Source organism: Oryctolagus cuniculus, chromosome 9 (genome assembly GCF_051225735.1).
Source record: "Oryctolagus cuniculus isolate XC-2025 breed Fujian yellow rabbit chromosome 9, ASM5122573v1, whole genome shotgun sequence".
Classification (NCBI taxonomy): domain Eukaryota; kingdom Metazoa; phylum Chordata; class Mammalia; order Lagomorpha; family Leporidae; genus Oryctolagus; species Oryctolagus cuniculus.
Window position 1 is genome coordinate 103604344 of NC_142875.1, and position 17721 is coordinate 103622064.

The window sequence follows — 17721 nt, forward strand, 5'->3', positions numbered from 1 at the left end:
TTTCCTGTTGCACTGTATTCACTGAGGCCCTTGGGTCTCGGGTCTAGGGAAACAGGTCCCCACAGTGACAGCGGAGGGAGCTCCCAGCCCGCTCTGGGCTGCTGTTTTGTGTTCTCAGCTGGGTGCTGGGGAACTGGTCTGGGTCCAGGGTCTTACAAATCCCAGTGTTTGCCATGGGAGCTGAGCTGAGAAGGTCTGGCCATCGGGAGTCCTTCTGAGCCGTGAACTCTGGTGGAAAACACCGTGTAATGATGGAGCGTGAGTCCTGTGTGTTTCGACTCCTGGCTCCTCCTACTGGAAGGCTTTGAACAAAACAGTTGACTCCATTTTTTGTCTGGAGATAGGCAGTAAATAATCTGCCCCACAACACTGCACATGTGGGCAAGATCAGTGTCGTCCATCAAGAAGATGTCATCCTGGAGAAGCCCCAAGCTCCCGCTGGCCCATGGGATTCTGTAGTTGTGAGACGAGTGATGATGATGACGATGCTGAAGTCTTTGCCCGGATGTCCTTGATTGCAGAGGGACAGCTTCTGGATGGTGACCGCTGCGTGGAGCGTGCCGAGTGCCCCTGTGTGCATTCTGGAGAACGATACCCTCCTGGTGCCTCCCTCTCTCGAGACTGCAACACCTGGTAATTGGGGCTGCACCATGTGGTCTGGGACAACTTCTCAGAGGTTTTTATTTATTTATTTATTTATTTGAAAGACAGAGTTACAGAGAGAGAGGGAGAGACAGAGACTGCCAACTGCTGGCTCACTCCCAAAATGGCCACAACAACTGGAGTTGGGCCAATCAGAAGCCAGGAGCCAGAAGCTTCTTCAGGGTCTCCCATGCGGGTGCAGGGGCCCAAGGATTTGGGTCATCTTCTACTGCTTTCCTAGGCTATAGCAGAGAGCTGGATCAGAAGTGGAGCAGCCAGGACTTGAACTGGCACCCCTATGGGATGCCTGCACTGCAGGCAGCAGCTTTACCCGCTACCCCACAGCGCCTGGCCCCTTATCAGTTTCACACCCAGGAAGCCATTTGTCCAGGAGAAGGGGTAGGGGGGAAGACTTGGGCCCCATTCCCTTGTAAGCTCCAGTCTGGGTGCAGGCCTGCCTGCTGCATGCACTAGCTTATTAGCTCTTACTACCTTGTCTGCCGCTACTCTGTCTCACGTCTGAACTTCTGTTCTCATGGGAAGACGAGAACCTCTTTTCCAGCCATCTCTACTAACAGACTGAGCCCCTGGCTTTGGCCTGGCCCAGCCCTGGCTGTTGTGGGCATTTGGGGAGTGAACCAGTAGATGGAAGACCTCTCTCCATCTATCTCCTCTGTCTCTTTACCTTTCAAATGAAAATTAAAAAACAACAACAACAACAACAACAAAGGTCCCTGTCTCCCTGAAGAGGGACTCTAACACAATCATCAAGTGGCTCTGTGGCTGGCACTCTCTCCCTCCTTGCGTCCTTTGCCTACGCACTGGTAGGAGGCAGCTGTACCCAGCAGACCCTGTGCAGCTCTGCCCTGCAGGGCTCCTGCACTCGGCTAGGCACAGCCTGGGCTCCTGGGTCTGTGTTGCTCAAGTCAGCCCCTTAAGCAGCTCCTCGGAATATCACCTTGAGCTAGCTTTGCCTGTCCCCTGCATACTGGGGACACTAACTCGGGGTTCCGTCTGCACGTCCCTCCCCTCTGTTCGTTCCCCTCGTGGCAGCCTGGCTCTCCCTGAGCCTTGCGGAGTGTGTGTGGGGGCTGCCCAGGAGCACGTAGCCGCTCTCTTGCTTTTCCCACCAGCCTCTGTGTGGCCGGAGGGATTTGACTTCTTGGGACCTGAGTAGATTTCCTGGGACATCAGTTACCTAGGTCATCTTGTTCTATTTTCTCTGTAAGGGTTTTGTCTCCTTGGCATTCCTTTGTGGCCAAAGCCCTTTACTCTCCTAAAGACTCCTCTGGCATCAGCTTCCAGATCCCTCCCTTGGGGGGATGGGGAGCTGTGAATCCATTACAATGGTGGTGAGCTCGAAGCCGTGCCTGGCCCCTGGCGTCGCACAACTCCCAGTGACCTGTGTCTCTTTCCCCAACAGCATCTGCCGCAACAGTCAGTGGGTCTGCAGCAACGAAGAATGCCCAGGTAGGGGACCGCGCGTGTATTCCCTCCCTTCTCTGCATGGACAGGCTGGTCCTCTGCACAGGTGGGATTCAGCCACCCGGCCCCGGCGCTGCTCTCAGATTCCAGCTATGCTAATCCATGCTTGGGCCAGAGGAGGGGAACCCTTGCAACAGCAGAAATGGATTGAGCACCAGGGCTAAAGTGGTGTTGTCTTCTCACTACCAGCGGGTGAGCTGGAGGACCTGTAGAGTCCTGACTGACTAATCACAGAACATGCGCACTCTTTTGGAAAATGAAGAGGAGATGGAGAGGCTGGAAGAGAGAGTTTTCACAGCATTTTCTGCAATGCTTGATATGAAGACCCAGGCCTAGCCCAAGAGCTAAGAGAACCAGGCCACAAAGTGAATCCTCCCACCCCCTAGTCCTGCCCTGGGAAATCTGTTTCAGAAAAATTGTTTTACAACCTCTGGCCATTGTGTGTGGCCCCAGCTGTATTCCACTTACTGCAAACGTAGCCTGTTCAGAGCGCCCTTCCGCCTTACTCCTCCAAGACCCCGGATCTGATCTTTCCATCTGGGGTTACTGGCATGACGTTGTCTACGTGCTGAGCACATTCCGTGGGTGACCTCATTACTAAACCCACGGAGCAGGTGCATTTGATTCTCATCTTTGAAAGAGGGAGAGACCCAGAGAGGCTGAATAATCGCCCAGAGCCACACAGCTGCTAAGAGGCAGAGCTGGCACTCACACCTCCACCCAGCCCTTGCTCTTCCTTGTCCTCGTTGGCCCATGCTACACTTTGGTGGGCTAGAAGTGGGCTGAGCTTGGGTCAAATGTGAGATCTGTGGATTAAAGGCATTAGGGCCACTTAGGGTCTTATTCAGAGCACTCTGGGAAAGTTCTGGAATGAAGAAAAAGCTGGGAAAGTTCTGGAATGTGGTGGCAAGTGGGTTCTAGGGCCAGGGTAGTTATTCTAGCACAGGGAAAGCCGAACAGCCAGGTGAGCTTTGAGTAATCCTTGGAAAAAGCAGGAAGGATCGAAGACTGCTCTTGAGAGTGGTGTCTGGGAGAGGGCATGTTGTGGCTGAGACTGCCATCTCCCACATCCAGGCCTGGGTTCAAGACCTGCCTTGGCTTCTGACCCCAGTTTCCTGCTAATGCAGACCCTGCAAGGCAGGCCATGGCTCAAGTAGCTGGGTCCATGCCACCCATGTGGGAGACCTGCATTCCTGGCTTTGCCCAGCTGCATTTGGGGAGTGAAACTGTGGACTACAATCTTTCTCTCTCTCTCTCTCTCTCTCTCTCTCTCTCTCTCTCTCTCTCTCTCCCCCTCTCAGATAAATAAATAACCATTTTAAAAGGGAAAGTGATATTGGTGCTCCATTTTAACATCATCACACTCATAAAAGACCTAAGGAGCCCTCTGAAACACATACGAAGTCAATCTGTGGAGAAACGTTCAGAATCTAAATAGCTGGCATTCAGTGTGTGAGGTCTGTGGGCACAGTGTATGGAACTCATCTGATTGTGCTTTTTCAACTGACTGCCAGATAAGGAAGTGTTAACAACCACTTCCTGAAGGGAGGGCCTTCTGTCCATTCATCCACACCCATCCATACACCTACCCATCCATCCATGCACCTACCCATCCATCCACTCATCCATCCATGCACCCACCTATCCTTCTATTCATCCACCTATCCGTCTTTCCGTGTTTTCACCCATCCATCCAACCACTCTTTGAACACTCATGGTGTACAGATGATGGATGCTTGGCCTGGGGAAGACAATACAATCCCTGGTCCTCAATTCAAAATCTAGGCAATAGCTTGCTGAGGATGCATGACATCCTCTTGATGCCTCGATGTGGCCTGCTGGGTGATTTGATATTTCACCAGCCAAGCCACTGAGGTCTTTCTTCACTCTCCAAGCCCCTGCTCTGATCCTCTTGAGTCCTGGAGCTTAGCTGGTCCTTGCCCACCAGTCTATCAGTGCTCCAGCACACAGTGCAGGCAGGTGATGCCTGCAGGTGCAGCTGCGGATGGGAAGAGGAGACCGAGGGAGGTACTGAGAGGGGCTATGCTTAGTTTTGCTATTGGAACATACTGGGACATGTTGGGGGCTCCTCTGCTTTTCTGTAGCCTCTGGAGTTGACATTGGGGAACTAGGACACTGATACCTGGAGTTTGGTTTCTGGAAAAAGATGAGAGTGTATTTGTTGCCTACTGCTATGCAATAAATTGTCCACAAATTTAGCAGCTTAAACACATTATCTCACAATTTCTATATATTGGGAACCTGCTGATGACTTAGCTGAATGCCTCTGGCCCGAGAACTGAACTGGAGTTGGAAGCAACAAGCATCTACTGACTGGGCTGTGGCCTTATCTGAAGGCTTGATGGGGATGAAAGGGATCACTTTCAGGTTCACCCATGTGCTGGTGGGCAGGTGACTTTGTCCATCTTACGCTGTTAGAACGGAACCCTGCAGTCTGGGTCATCTCTGTGAGCAGAGATTTCTTTGGCTCATGCACCTGGGAGGCTGGGACATCTAAGAACATGGTGCCAGCATCTGGCGAGGGCTCTTTCGCCGTGTCACCCCACGGTGGTGGAGGGGAGAGGTACAGGGGCCAAGCCCCATCTTGAGGTAACAAAGTCCCTCCTGCAGTAACAGAATTAGCCCATTCAAGAAGGCTGTGTTCTACTCACTCCTCTTCAGTTTCCACCCCTCGACTCGGTTGCACAGGGTTTTAAGCTTCATGCAGTGGGACCGCCCCAGGTTATGATAAGAAAGTGGTGTCACGAGAGTAAAACAGAGAGGCAGCCAAGACGGAAGCCTCGGGCTTTTTGAAACCTAACCCCCAAGGTGACGCCCCATCACTTCTGCCGAAACGTGGTCGCTCGGAACAAGGCAACGTGTGCAGTCCACGTGCGTGGGGAGGGGCGGTCACCCAAGGACATGAACGCAGGGGCTGGCCACCACTGGGGGCTGCCTTGGAGGCTCCCTGGGACAGAGAGGGTCGAGTAAGGGTGGCGGGTGAGAAGGTGCCCGGGCGAGCAGCAGGCTGGGCTGGGGAAAAGCAGGTGCGCCCTCTGACATGGCCCAGGCTTTCACCGCTCCCTGCACACTTGCTACTTACAGCAGCCTTGGGCAAACTGTGGTTTCCCAGAGCCTACAGACTTCCCTTTCTGTCACTCTGGGTTTCTCTTCCCTTCTTCTGCAAGAGGCATTGCCAGGGAAGCCTTGCAGGTTTCGTTCAGTTGCACTGAGTGTTTGGCCAGAAAGCTGGTAGAAGGAACTGTCCATAGGAGCAGTTCCTCCCAGGACTAACACTCTGGCTAGACAAACCGGCTCCCAGCGGAAGGGTGTGCAAGGTACCTTTCTAGAACTCAGTAGGGGCACACAGAGGGCTGGTCATGTGTGTCCAAAAGCCCACGTAAAGGTGGCCCGGTATGGGGCCAGGGGACACAGCAGCTGGGCTCACTCAGGCAGCCTGGCTAGGATTCTGGTTACCAGCAGGGTGACTGTTGGTCAGTTACTTAATGTCTCCCATCCTCAGTTTCTGCATCTCTAAAATGGGGATCCTCACCTTAGCTTCACCCCACAGCTGTTGTGAGGCAATGATGCCACACAGCTGCTATCATTTTCACAGGGCGTGGGAAGAGAGAAGGACTGGGACCCAGGCGCAGGCCCAGGGGAGACCAGCCTGGCCTTTGCAGGGGTGGTCCCTGCTGCCCCCATGGGGGAGCCGGATGGGGCTCCTGGCTCTCACCTTTGCTCTGGTTTAGCCCTGGCTGTTGTGGGCCTCTGGGGAGTGAACCAACAGAATGGAGCTTTCTGTCTCTCTCTTTTACTGTCTTCCCCCCTTGTCTCTCTGCCGTTCAAATAGATAAATACAAATTAAAAAATTTTTTGATTGATGGGGCTGGTGTTCTAGCACAGTGAGCTAAGCTGTAACCTGCAGGGCCGGCATCCCATATTGGAGTGTCAGTTTGAGTCCTGGCTGCTCCACTTCCAGTCCAGCCTCCTGCTAATGCTCCTGGGAAAGCAGCAGCAGATGGCCCAAGTGCTTGGGCCCCTGTGCCCACCTGAGAGACCTGGGTGGAGTTTCAGGCTCCTTGTTTTGGCCTGGCCCAGTCCCAGCTGGTGCAGCCATTTGAGGACTAAAACAGGGGATGGAAGATATCTCTCTCTCTCTGTAACTCTCTCCTTCAAATAAAGAAATAAACCTTAAAAAATAACAAAGCAAAACAAAACTGACCTTATCACATAGAACGCTCTCCACACTGATGGGTGTTTACTGGAAAAATTTTTTAAAGAATTTTTGATTGACATGCGAGTCCTGGGCAGGTTTGTGGGGTGCAGGGCAGCATGTCAACACAGGCACATGGCCTCAGTGGACCGGCTTTCACTTCCTGTGATTCTGCCTGCTTTCTTTCATTCTCCTGGAGTCTAGTGCCTGCGTCTGTCTGGGCCCACTGTGTGTCGGGAGTTCCCTTCTGCTGGCTGGCCCACTGCCTATGGTCATTGTCATGGCAGAGCACGGGGAGGCAAGGCTGTGCAGCGGCTGCTCCGCCGATGTCGCCTCCTGGGACCGCCTGCCCCCAGTAGGTCTCCCCTGCGTTCCTCTGGGCTTCCTGCACTTGCTGCTCCGTGCCTCCACTGTGCCAAGGAGATGAGCCAAATATAATACTGAGACGAGTGAGCCCCGAGACACGGGGGAGCAGTCAGTGGGGGCGAGAGCAGGAGATCAGAGAGGGGGATGAGCTGCTTTGCTGCTGAGTATTCGCACTTTGTCTCGCTGCCCCCTCTTGCCCAGGCATTGGTAAGGAGCACCCAAGTCCAGTTTCTTGCTCAGATAGGCGTGAGAAAACAGAGACGGGCGGGGGGGGGGGGGGGGAGAAGTCCCACCCGTTTGACTGCAATGGGGTCGGGACCTTTGACACAGTGACCGCAGTGGAACAATGGCGATTTCTGAAAAATAGTGGCTGAGAAGGACTGGGTGTGGAATTCCAGCATATGCGCGCCCCTGTCTGTGGCTCCTGCTCCAGGTTCTGTGAGTGAGTGCTGACAGCCGTCTGGGGCCTCTCTGCTTTCTCCCTCCTGGCCTGTTTCATCCCGCACAGGGTCAGCTGCCCTGGGTACCAGTGAGAGGGACCCTCACCCCACGCCCTGAGGCAGGACCATACCTGGCTGGAGGTGGCAGGTGGTGGGGGTGGGGGTGCTAGAGGCTCCTCCCCTGCAGACGGACAGCTGGAGTCTCCCTGTGGCCTTTGAGGCCCTGGAGATGGGCCCAGGACAGGGTGGCTGTCGGATCCTCTCAGGGGAACCGGGCTGGGAGGCTGGGGGTGGCCTGATGGGGCAGGGGCAGGCGGCAAAGGCGAGCACAGACACCAAAAGCGAGGCTGGGAAGGGACCCAGACCTCCATGCCCGCGTCCACTTGCTCACTGAGGGCACCGGAAGTTGGGGTGGCCCCAAGCTGGGGCTGCTGATAGACAGTCACGGGGGACGTGGGCAGAGGCTGCCCCTGCCTGGACCCCCTGCAGAACGTGTGGGGGCCTGAGAGAGGACGGAGTGGCGGGTGACTGGGGGTGCTTCCGGGGAGTCCTAAATCCCACCCACAAGTGCATCCGAGGTCAGCGCGGCAGTGACATCATGGAAAGATGGTCTCCTGCCCTGCTCTCCCCCTGACTGAGGTCTCAGCCTCAGGTCGCAGGAGGCCTCCTAGCTGCCCCTCAGCTGTGGGCCGGGATGCAGAGCCCCAAGACTGTCCAGCCTCCCCCCCACCTCTGGGCTGTCACTGTGCCCGCTGGTCCCTGGGGACCTCCTGGGGTGGGGAAGTGTCCCCAAGCCCCTCCATGAGCCAGTTCCTAGAAGTTTGCCAGGTTTGACAGCCTTGATTTGGGCTGGGCACTGCAGGCCCTCAGGGGAGAAGCCATGGCCGCTACGAGGACTGTAGGGCAGGAGTGGAGGCAGCAGGTGTCAGGAGCGGGAGCCCTGGGTGTGGCTTTGTCACCTTGCATAGCATCTGTAAAGAGAGGCGTTGCACTGAGTGACCCAGCTCCCACACCTTAGGGTGTCAGGGTCCCTGGCTTTCAGACTGGGGTGGGGGAAGAATGTTTTGGTTTTTGGGAGAGACTTGTGTGTGCCTCCCCAGGACACACCCCTCACCTCCTGCCCCCTGCCCCCTCCCTCTGTGTCCCTCCAGGGGAGTGTTTCGTCACGGGCCAATCCCACTTCAAGAGCTTCGACAACAGATACTTCACCTTCAGCGGGGTCTGCCAGTACCTGCTGGCCAGGGACTGCTGGGACGACTCCTTCTCCATCGTCATAGAGACGGTGCAGGTGAGTGGGCACAGGGCAACGGCCTTCTGCGCAGTCAGCCCCTCATCCTCTCAGACACCAGCCCAGCCCACCCCCGGGCCCCTGGCCCCAGATGGAGGAAGAAGGCCCCCGGCCTGTCCGCTCCTACTCAGGGCCACACCCAACAGCAGGTGCAGGCCAGTGCCCCCTGGGCTAAGCCTCTGCTGTCTGAGCCAGGGGTGGTGGGGGTGTGGGCTTGGAGGGCCCCCCTTCTCTGGGCTGAGAGGTTCCTTGATCCCTTTCTCTAGATAATGGAGTAAAGGTGGAGTGGGTGGAGTCACAGGACCCTTCCCCTCATGCTCTCTGGTTCAAGAAAATAAGCCAGAGGCTGAGGGCTCAGGGCCAGGCCTAGGTGGAGGGGAAGGGCGAGGGCTGGGCTTGGGGCCTTCTCCTTGCCCAACCCCAGGGAGCTCCACTCAGGCAGAACGTGTGCTGTGAGAACGCGGGCACCCAGTGTGGGAAGGCCAGGTTACGCGGTCTCCTGCCAGTGCTGGGCTGGCGGGGGGCAGAGCAAGGTCATACGGCTTCTCCCCTCCCTGGCAGTGCGCCGAGGACCCCAGTGCTGTCTGCACCCGCTCTGTCACCGCGCGCCTGCCGGGGCTGCCCAGCCGCCTCGTGAAGCTGAAACATGGAGGCAGCGTTGCCATGGATGGCCAGGACATCCAGGTCCCCTTCCTGCAAGGTGGGCCCCATCTCCCACCACCGCCAGCGGGCCCAGGGCTGCCATGCTGGCCCTGCAGTGCCACTGCTTCCTGGAGGAGGAGGCTTGCGCCAGGCCTGGGAGAGGGCCTAAGGGAGAACCAAGAGGATTTTCATGTGACGTGACGAGACTAGCAGGGCCTGCACAGGCTGCTTCTGCTATGGGGTGGGAAGAGAGCAGAGCTGCCCCTGAGAGCTCAGTGAGGCCGCTTGGGGCAGCCCAGGTGGCTCTCTGCACTGTGGAAACAGCTTACTGTCCAGCCTCTTCACTGGAGTTGCACGGTGCCTGTGCTAGCAAACCAGCCTTCCACAGATCAGCTCCCAGTCCCCAGCCTCCTTGTCCTGGTCTGTGCCACCTCTCTCTCAGCATCCTGTGCAGTGAGGAACTTGGGCTAAGGGGCTGCCAGTGTGGAATGCTGTGTGTGTGTGTTTGTGTGTGTGTGTCTCCCCATGACTGACAGCTCTTCCCAGGGCAGGGCGTGTGCTCCTCTGCCCCCTGCTGTCCCACTGCTGTCTCCAGTCTTGTCGCTCAGCCTGGAGGCTACCTAGCCAGGTCACGGTGTGCAGCCGTGAGGCCCAGGAAGGCAGCAGGAGCATTTGCCGCCCTCTTGTGGCAGACGGTGGAATGACCGTTACAGCGGGCAATTGGAGGTTGATTTCTGAGAGAACCTATTTGCGCTCGCTCACCCCATCACCCTTCCTCCTGGGACCCCCTTAAGCCTCAGGGACACCCCATGTGGTCCTAACCACTGCTTTCATTGCTGCAGCCCCCTCCCTCGCGGCACCCCTGCCTGCACCCTCCACGCTCAGCCCGTAACACTGGTTGCAGGTGACTTCCGGGTCGAGCACACGGTGATGGGCTCCGTGCGCCTCAGCTCTGGCGAGGACCTGCAGATGGAGTGGGACGGCCGCGGCAGGCTGCTGCTGAAGGTAGGGCCCCTCGCGCGCGTGAACCACTGCCCAGCCCTCACAAAGTGGCTCTAGTACTCGGGGCAGAATTCCCTTCTGCGCAGGCCCCCACCCCCGCAGCCATGAGAGAGCTCTGTTGTTGGCGAGAGGCCGGTGGGTGTTTGTGTTCTGGATGCCCTTTGCTGACCCCGAGGATTCTCATTTCAGGGACTCGGGGGGCTCCGGGGCCTGCAGACTATGGGGTAAGGGGGACTCTTGTGGGGCAGGGTAGGTGGCATGTTTGCCTTGCAGTCTTCCTGCTGGGACAAGGCTTGGTAGCAGGTGCACACAGTGGGTTGTAGAGGAAGAGCCAGATGGAAACTCACAGCCAAGAGCTGTGTCCTGCACCCCTGTCCCTTACTTGTGGACGGTCACACAGGCAGGACCTGCCACACTCCTCACCCAGGCACGGGGCCTCTGCATCTGTGGGCTGTGTCCCCTTGTCCTCTGTGGTCCTGGCGTCACTGAACAATGACCCGCACCTTGCACTGGGCCTCGAGCCACGTTGTTTCTGTTGACATGTCCCCGCGTGTGGCCAGTACAGACATTATCGCTGCCATTAAACTTATGTAGTTATTGATTCACATCTTGTGGGAGAGGCAGAGAGACAGAGAGAGATCGAGATCTTCCATCCACTGGTCCTCTCCCTTCTCCCCACCAAGTGCCTACAACAGTCAGGGGTGAGCCAGGAGGAAGCCAGGAGCCAGGGACTCAGTCCGGCTCTCTCACATGGGTGGCAGGGGCCAAGTACTTGAGCTGCCTTCCAGGGTGTGCATTCACAGGGGGCTGGGTCAGAAGCAGAGCCAGGATGACGTCCAGGCGCCACAATCTGGGACGTGGGTATCCTAGCAGCAGTTTAACTGCTGTACTACTGCCCAGCGCCCACGTGAGGTCGTGGCAGAGCCAGGACCACATCTCTGGCCAGAGTCTTTCCCACCAGCCCAGTGGTCTCACCTTTTGGTCTTAGGAGGTCGTTGCATCCTTAAAGACCCCTGAGGCCTCGAGACCCAGGAGGGTTGTATCTATGAATGTTTACCAGATCAGACATTCAATCAGACTTTAGAAATAGCAGGCCGGCGCGGCGGCTCACTAGGCTAATCCTCCGCCTTGCAGCGCCGGCACACCGGGTTCTAGTCCTGGTCGGGGTGCCGATTCTTTCCCAGATGCCCCTCTTCCAGGCCAGCTCTCTGCTGTGGCCCGGGAGTGCAGTGGAGGATGGCCCAAGTACTTGGGCCCTGCACCCCATGGGAGACCAGGATAAGTACCTGGCTCCTGGCTTCGGATCAGCGCGGTGCGCCAGCCACAGTGCGCCAGCCGCGGCAGCCATTGGAGGGTGAACCAACGGCAAAGGAAGACCTTTCTCTCTGTCTCTCACTGTCCACTCTGCCTGTCAAAAAAATAAAAATAAAAAAAAATAAAGCTATTTACTAACCTTTTTAAAAGTGACGTGATAAACACAGCACACATCAACCTAAACGCCACTTCTCTTTTTGGGAAAATAACTTAGTTTTCCAAAACAAGAATCAGTAGCGAGGAGAATGTCATTGTTGTGCATTTCTGAACACGTCTTTAATGGCCGGTGTGCTAGGAGGCAGCTGGATTCCCGCACGCACTTCTGCAGTCAGTCTTTTACTGTGTGATGTGCCACGTGGTCTCCGGAAACTTCCATCGAACGCTTGTAAGAGAGCAAGAAAGGGAAAGGTGACTTTGGCCTTGCAGACTTCTTGAAGGGGCTCCTGGCCCTTGTGAATGGCTGTCTGGGAGCATCCCTCCTGCATTCCTGCATCCTCGGGGGTCCTTGACGTCGCCCTGGGTGGGCACTGGGCACTCCTGATGATGACTGGTCTCTGCTGTTCTCCTGTGGTCATGGCTTCTCTCTTGTCTTAGATCCCCTGAGAGAGTTAGTTAGCAAACTAACTCCTTTGTTCTTTTATAAAAAAATAACCCTCCGGCCACAGACCCCAGAGCAGGCAGTTCTGTGAGCTCTCCGTGCGCTTCTGGGGCCAGAGCAGCCGGCCCGGGTCTCGGGGTGCCTGGGTTCCAGGAGGGGCCTGGGGCTCAGCTCTCCCCGTCTTCATCTCATCTTGGCTCCTGCACGGCGGCCAGCAGTTGCTCCCAGTGTTGGAGAGAGGGCGCCCTTGACCCACGTGCTGTCGCCTCCCCCCTCTCTCTGTCCCTTGTTCCTTGGCAGCCAGAATGGATGGAGGGCATCTTAGGAGAGGGCTCCGGTCAGTTTAGCAACAAGAAGAGGCCTTCTTTGGTCAGATGACCCATTGGGTTGTGTCACTGTCCTGTGGGTTTTGGTGCCCAGCCCTGGCCGCTGCTGCGTGAAGGAGCCAGCTGGAGCTGGTCAGCCGGGGTGGAGGAGCCCCCAGAGGAGGTGCTGCCCTTACCACCCGGGTGCGGCACAGCTGCTGTCCCCCGGGGCCGGTGGTGCAGGCAGCCGGTCCCCGGACGTGTGTGCTGCCTCCCTGCCTGGCACGGCCCCAGGCAGGGTGGTGTGGAAGAGACCCTGTGGCGGCCCTCTCCTGGTCAGGACTGTCCCCTGAAGAGGCTTGGTTCAGCAGCAAGTGTTTTCTCTAAGTGTCCTGAGCTTGGGCTCTGCAGGAGTCCACAGCCACAGCCTGGCGTCCCCGGACACTCCCGGTCTTTAACATTCATGGATTTGAGAGGGGGAGAGAGAGAGCCCCAGTATCTGTGCTGGGCTGGAGCTGGAGCCAGGAGCCAGGAGCCAGGAGCCAGGAACTCAACCCAGGTCTCCCCTGTGAGTGGCAGGAACCCAATTACTTGAGCCGTCACTGCTGCCGCCCAGGGTTTACATTAGCAGGAAGCTGGAGTTGGGAGCCAGAGTCGGGTATGGAACCCAGGCACTCTGATACGGGACATGGGTGTCTTAGTTACCAGGCCAAATACCTGCCCTATACTAATCCCGCCAAGCTGGCCTCCTAGACAAGCTACAGGACAACAGGCACAGTCTTTGAGAGTCGGGGGTGATGGTGCCAGCTGGCCTGGTGGGGTAAGCAAGGGGACTTTGGGGAGCATGAGGGCACCCCGTGCTGAGAGGCGAGGCAGGGCATGAGGCTCAGCACCCACTTCCTTGCTTCGCTCAGGCTGGCCTTGGCTGCTGGCGTTGCATTGCAGCCTGCGTCAGGAGGGCCTACGTAGTCCCAAAGCGATGCATTCATTTGTTGCACAGTTCATTCATTCAATAACGTGCTCATCGGGTTCCTCCTGGCCCTGCTGGGAGTGTCCCCCCAGCTGTCACAGGTTGAGGTCCTAACCTCCAAGGTGATGGGAGGAGTAGGAGGAGGGGGCATTTGGAAGCTGACTGGGTCCTTATAAAAGAGACCCCGGAGAGCCAGCCAGCCTCTTCCAACTGTGAGGACACAGGGGGACGGCACCAGGTGTGAGGAAGCGGGGCCCTCGGCACACACCGGGCTGGCCGAACCTTGAACTTGGACTTGGTGGATTCCAGAATCATAGACGTCAGTGCCAGCTGTCCGTCAGCTGCCCAGTCCCCAGGTTTTCATCAGAGCAGCCCTGGCAGACCAAAGCAGGCATCCCTGTAGCTACAGCGGGTACCGTGGTGAAACGAAACAGACGCCAACCCTGGCTTCATTCAGATTAAATTCTAATGCAGGGCGGCAGACGAGAAACAAGGAGCACACGTAAATCACATTATGCATCAGAGGCTGATAAATCCTGGGCAGACAAACAAAGCAGAGAGGAGGGCAGGAAGCAGCGGAGCGGGGATCTAAGCGTTGACCAGGCAGGTTGGGGAGGGACTTGGTGCCAAACGTGACGACATTTGATGTTTGCAAAGCAAACAGGGACGCACTGCTCTGTCTCCTTTCTTATTACCGACATTTACTTCGGTTCGCTTTATACGGTTCTGGAACCTTCTGCGGGATTGTTCCTTCTGCTTCTTGTTAAGTCAGAGCTGGGTGCTGGAAGGGACTCAGGGAGCCCTGGCCTAGCCCTTGCCGGCTATGAGGCACAGGGCGGCCACCTGGCCTCCTTAGTGACAGGGCTCTTGGGTCCCAGCCCAGTCTGGGTCCCCTCAGCAGGAGGTGGCAGACCCCCCCCAGCTGTCCCGGTGCAGGGGAGACGTTCCTGAACATGCCCTTGGGCTGTCAAGAGGACAGATGATGACCCAACCAATGCCCATGGTCTGGAGTTTGAGCCCTGGTGGTCCTGGGCAGGCTGCCCCGAGTCCTTGCGACCCCCCACTTCTGCCTGTGATGGCCGCTGCAGCCTCCTTTGCTTTGTCAGTGTTGCCCTGCAGTTGGGTGGAACACAGGAGGTGAGGGCAGTGCTGCCCCTGGCCATCAGCGTGCCCTCTGTGTGTGGCCCCTGCCACCCCTGCCACTGGTCCTTAGCAGGTGTTGTGCCCGCCTTTGATTCTAACGGGCGTCAGGGCCATGGGCTTAGCTGTTCTCCTCTGTCGCTGCAGTGCCCTGGGTGGTGCCAAAGCTCCCGAATCATCCCCGGTGACCTTGGGCAGGTCACCTTCCCTCTGGGCCTCCGTCACTCCATCTTTACTTTCAAGGACTTACTTTATTTATTTGAAAGGTAGAGTTACAGAGAGAGGGAGAGATCTTCCATCCACTGTTTCACTCCCCAGTGCAATGGTCACGGTTGATCCAGGCTGAAGCCTGGGTGCCAGGAGCTCCATTTGGGTCCCCCACGCGGGTGGCAGGGCCCCAAGGACTTGGGCCATCTGCTGCCTTCTCCAGGTGCCTTAGCAGGGAGTTGGATTAAGACTTGAACCCAGGACCTGTAAGGGAGGCCAGCTGGGTAGGCTGTGGCTTCCCCAGGCTGGGCTGTATCCCTTTCCTAAGCGAAACTAGAGCTTGCTGCTTTGGCCCGGCCTCTGCCCGCAGCTGTCCACAGTCTACGCCGGGAGGACATGTGGCCTGTGCGGGAATTTCAACGGGAACCGGGGCGACGACTTCCTGTCCCCCGCGGGGCTGGTGGAGGCCCTGGTCGAGGACTTCGGCAACGCCTGGAAGCTGCGTGGGGACTGCCCGGACCTGCGGCAGCCGCTCGGCGACCCCTGCAGCCTCAACCCGCGCCAGGGTACGTGAGCTGGGCAGGGAGTGAGCATGGCTCTGAGGCTGGCGTGCCCACCCCGGGCGGGCCCCGGGAGGATGCTACAGGGGGCTCCGCGTGCCAGGATCTGCCTCTGGGTCACGTCCTCCTGGAAGTCCCTCCGCGGGCCAGGTCCCCGGAACCTGGGTCCCACCGTGGTGCGCACCCCGGGTCCTAAGCACCGGGCGCCCGGGAACTGGGTCTGCCCGATATTCCACGGTGGCACCAGCGCCCTCTGTGGGTGTGTCCCAGGGATGCAGTTTTATTCCTATTTTAGCCTGGCCTAATCAGGAGCATGAATTCACCAGGAGCCCAGAGCCAGGAGTTTGCTTCTGCAGGGGGGAGCAGGGAGGCTGTCTGGGTGGCGCCTGTCACTGCCCCTGAGCCACTCTGTTCCATCCCGCGTGCCCTCCTCTCTCGCCCTCCCTCCCCCCGCAGCCAGGTTCGCGGAGGAGGCGTGTGCCCTCCTGACGTCCTCCAAGTTCGAGGCCTGCCACCGGGCCATCAGCCCGCTGCCCTTCCTGCAGAACTGTCGCTACGACGTGTGTTCCTGCCCCGACGGCCGGGAGTGCCTGTGCAGCGCCGTGGCCAGCTACGCCGCCGCCTGCGCTGGGAGAGGCGTGCACATCGCCTGGCGCGAGCCCAGCTTCTGCGGTGGGTCCTCTTAACACACCTGCTCTGCCGCCTTTCCTTCTGACACGGGCGGGGGGTGGGCCGTTTGTGGCAAGGTCAGTTCCTTCGCAGGCTCCGTTCCCATCCGCTTCGCTGCAGGGCGCGCAGGGGGGAGGCTAGCTCTCCCCTCGGAAGGGCTGGGTCCCTCTGACCTGTTCCTGGAGGGAGGCCGGGTTGCAGCCCTTACCTGGGGTCCTGGAATCCCCGAGTCTGTGCAAGCAGCGCTTGCTTGCAGCTGCTGCCACCTAGTGTTCGGTAGGTGCGTGGTCGGGCTGTGCCGGGATTGGGTACCAGTATCCCTCGTGGAGACTGATGAAGGCGGTGAAAAACACGGACAAATCCTTCGTTTAGAACTTCCAGCAAACTGGCAGTGGGTTTCCGGCCGGCGGTTCTAGCACCGACTCACGTTACCTGTCATTGAATAATGTTGTCTTTAGATTTGCACCCTGCACGTAGATGGATCCACTTAGGTGGATCTCCCTGCCACCAGAGCTGGCGTCGGCTGTCACACCTGGCTCCCTTGAGCGTCTAGATTGGCCTCTTCTGTTGCTGCTCTTGTTGTTCGGGGGACATTTGCTGAGTGACCAGTGTGGTCAGGCAACAGGATGATGTAGAATCCCAAGTGGGAACTGCCTCCCTATGAGGTGGTGCCCGCCACACTGAGTCAAAGCTTGATCACGTTTCAGGGCAGGGACAACTGGGGAAGGCTTCCTGGAAGAGGTGTACTTGACCTTGATTTCAGCAGAGAAGGGTTGTTTCTCAAGGTGGAAGAGAAGTGGTGAGGCAGGTATTCTGTAAGGATAAAGCACCGTGGACACTCCCATCTTTAAGGTGAAGTAGATGTTCGGACACCCACAGCAGGTGATCTTAATGGAAGTAGGAAAATCGGAGCTGTGAGAAACAGTGAGAGGAATTAACATTGTATATTTGTAGGGAAGTTTAGCTGTGGGGGCTTTCAAGGCGTCAGTATTTGGGGTCTGATGGGCCGTCTTGTCTGGAGTCCAGGAGTCAGAGAGAGGAGCAGCGACAGAAGTGAGGGCGGCAGGAGACAGGTGTGTGGATGCTACAGCTGTGCCCAGGCAGCCCCAGAGTCCCCAGCTGTCAGTCACAGGCTAGCGGCGCGGTGCGGCCAGGGCCTGGCGCTGTCCTGTGGCCTTGAGCCCTCCCTGAACCCCGCCCCTTCAGTCTGCTCCTGCCTGGCCTGGGGTTGGACTCTGGGGAGGTGGGAGGTGGGTGAGGAGCAGCGGGGTGCTGCTTGTGAAGAGATGTGCTTCCGAATCAGCCGGTGTTGGAGGTCTGTGTTGTCCATGTGTGTGAGGGCTGTCCGGGGCCAGCACGTGTTCCCCAAGGTGAAGGGCCTTCTGGAATGTTCCTGCCTCAGTGCTGAGAGAACTTCCCGCCTCCTCGGGGCTTCAGGGCGCGGCGGAAGTGCTTTCCCTGGGCCGTTCGAGGACAGGAGGGAGGGGCTGGTCTCCGTGGTCCATCAGCCTGGCCTCCTGGCTTCGGGTTGTTCCTCTGAGCCGGGCAGGGCGGAGCAGACTCCTGGATTCTCGCCTTTTCCTTTCTCTCTCAACTGAGGCAAGGGCAGGGGCGGCAGTGTCCCTGATGTGGAGCTCCCTTTCGCTCCCTGGGAAATGAACACAACTCCGTAAGCCACGGGGCCCATCCACGGGAAGTGGCCATGCCAGCTGGGCACACTTGTGGCCTAGGGCTCACCTGGCAGCCACTTTGTGGGAGGCTGTGAGGAGAGTCCGGAGAAGCACCTACACCATTAGTGAGTGATTTGGGAGGGGGAGAGACGGACCCTGTCTCCTGGGTCAGTCCCCAGATGCCTGCAACAGCTGGGGCTGGGCCAG

General features: G+C 57.9%; 1 protein-coding gene across 1 annotated transcript in view; it reads left to right on the plus strand.

The window, feature by feature from the left end:
* The window catches only part of VWF (von Willebrand factor), a 152537-nt gene that overhangs the window by 38836 nt on the left and 95980 nt on the right, over positions 1-17721 (plus strand). Inside the window, 7 exon segments of the mRNA NM_001329088.1 lie at positions 522-633; positions 2066-2112; positions 8301-8437; positions 8999-9137; positions 9984-10084; positions 14986-15181; positions 15632-15847. Of these exon segments, the coding sequence (NP_001316017.1) occupies positions 522-633; positions 2066-2112; positions 8301-8437; positions 8999-9137; positions 9984-10084; positions 14986-15181; positions 15632-15847 (948 nt within the window).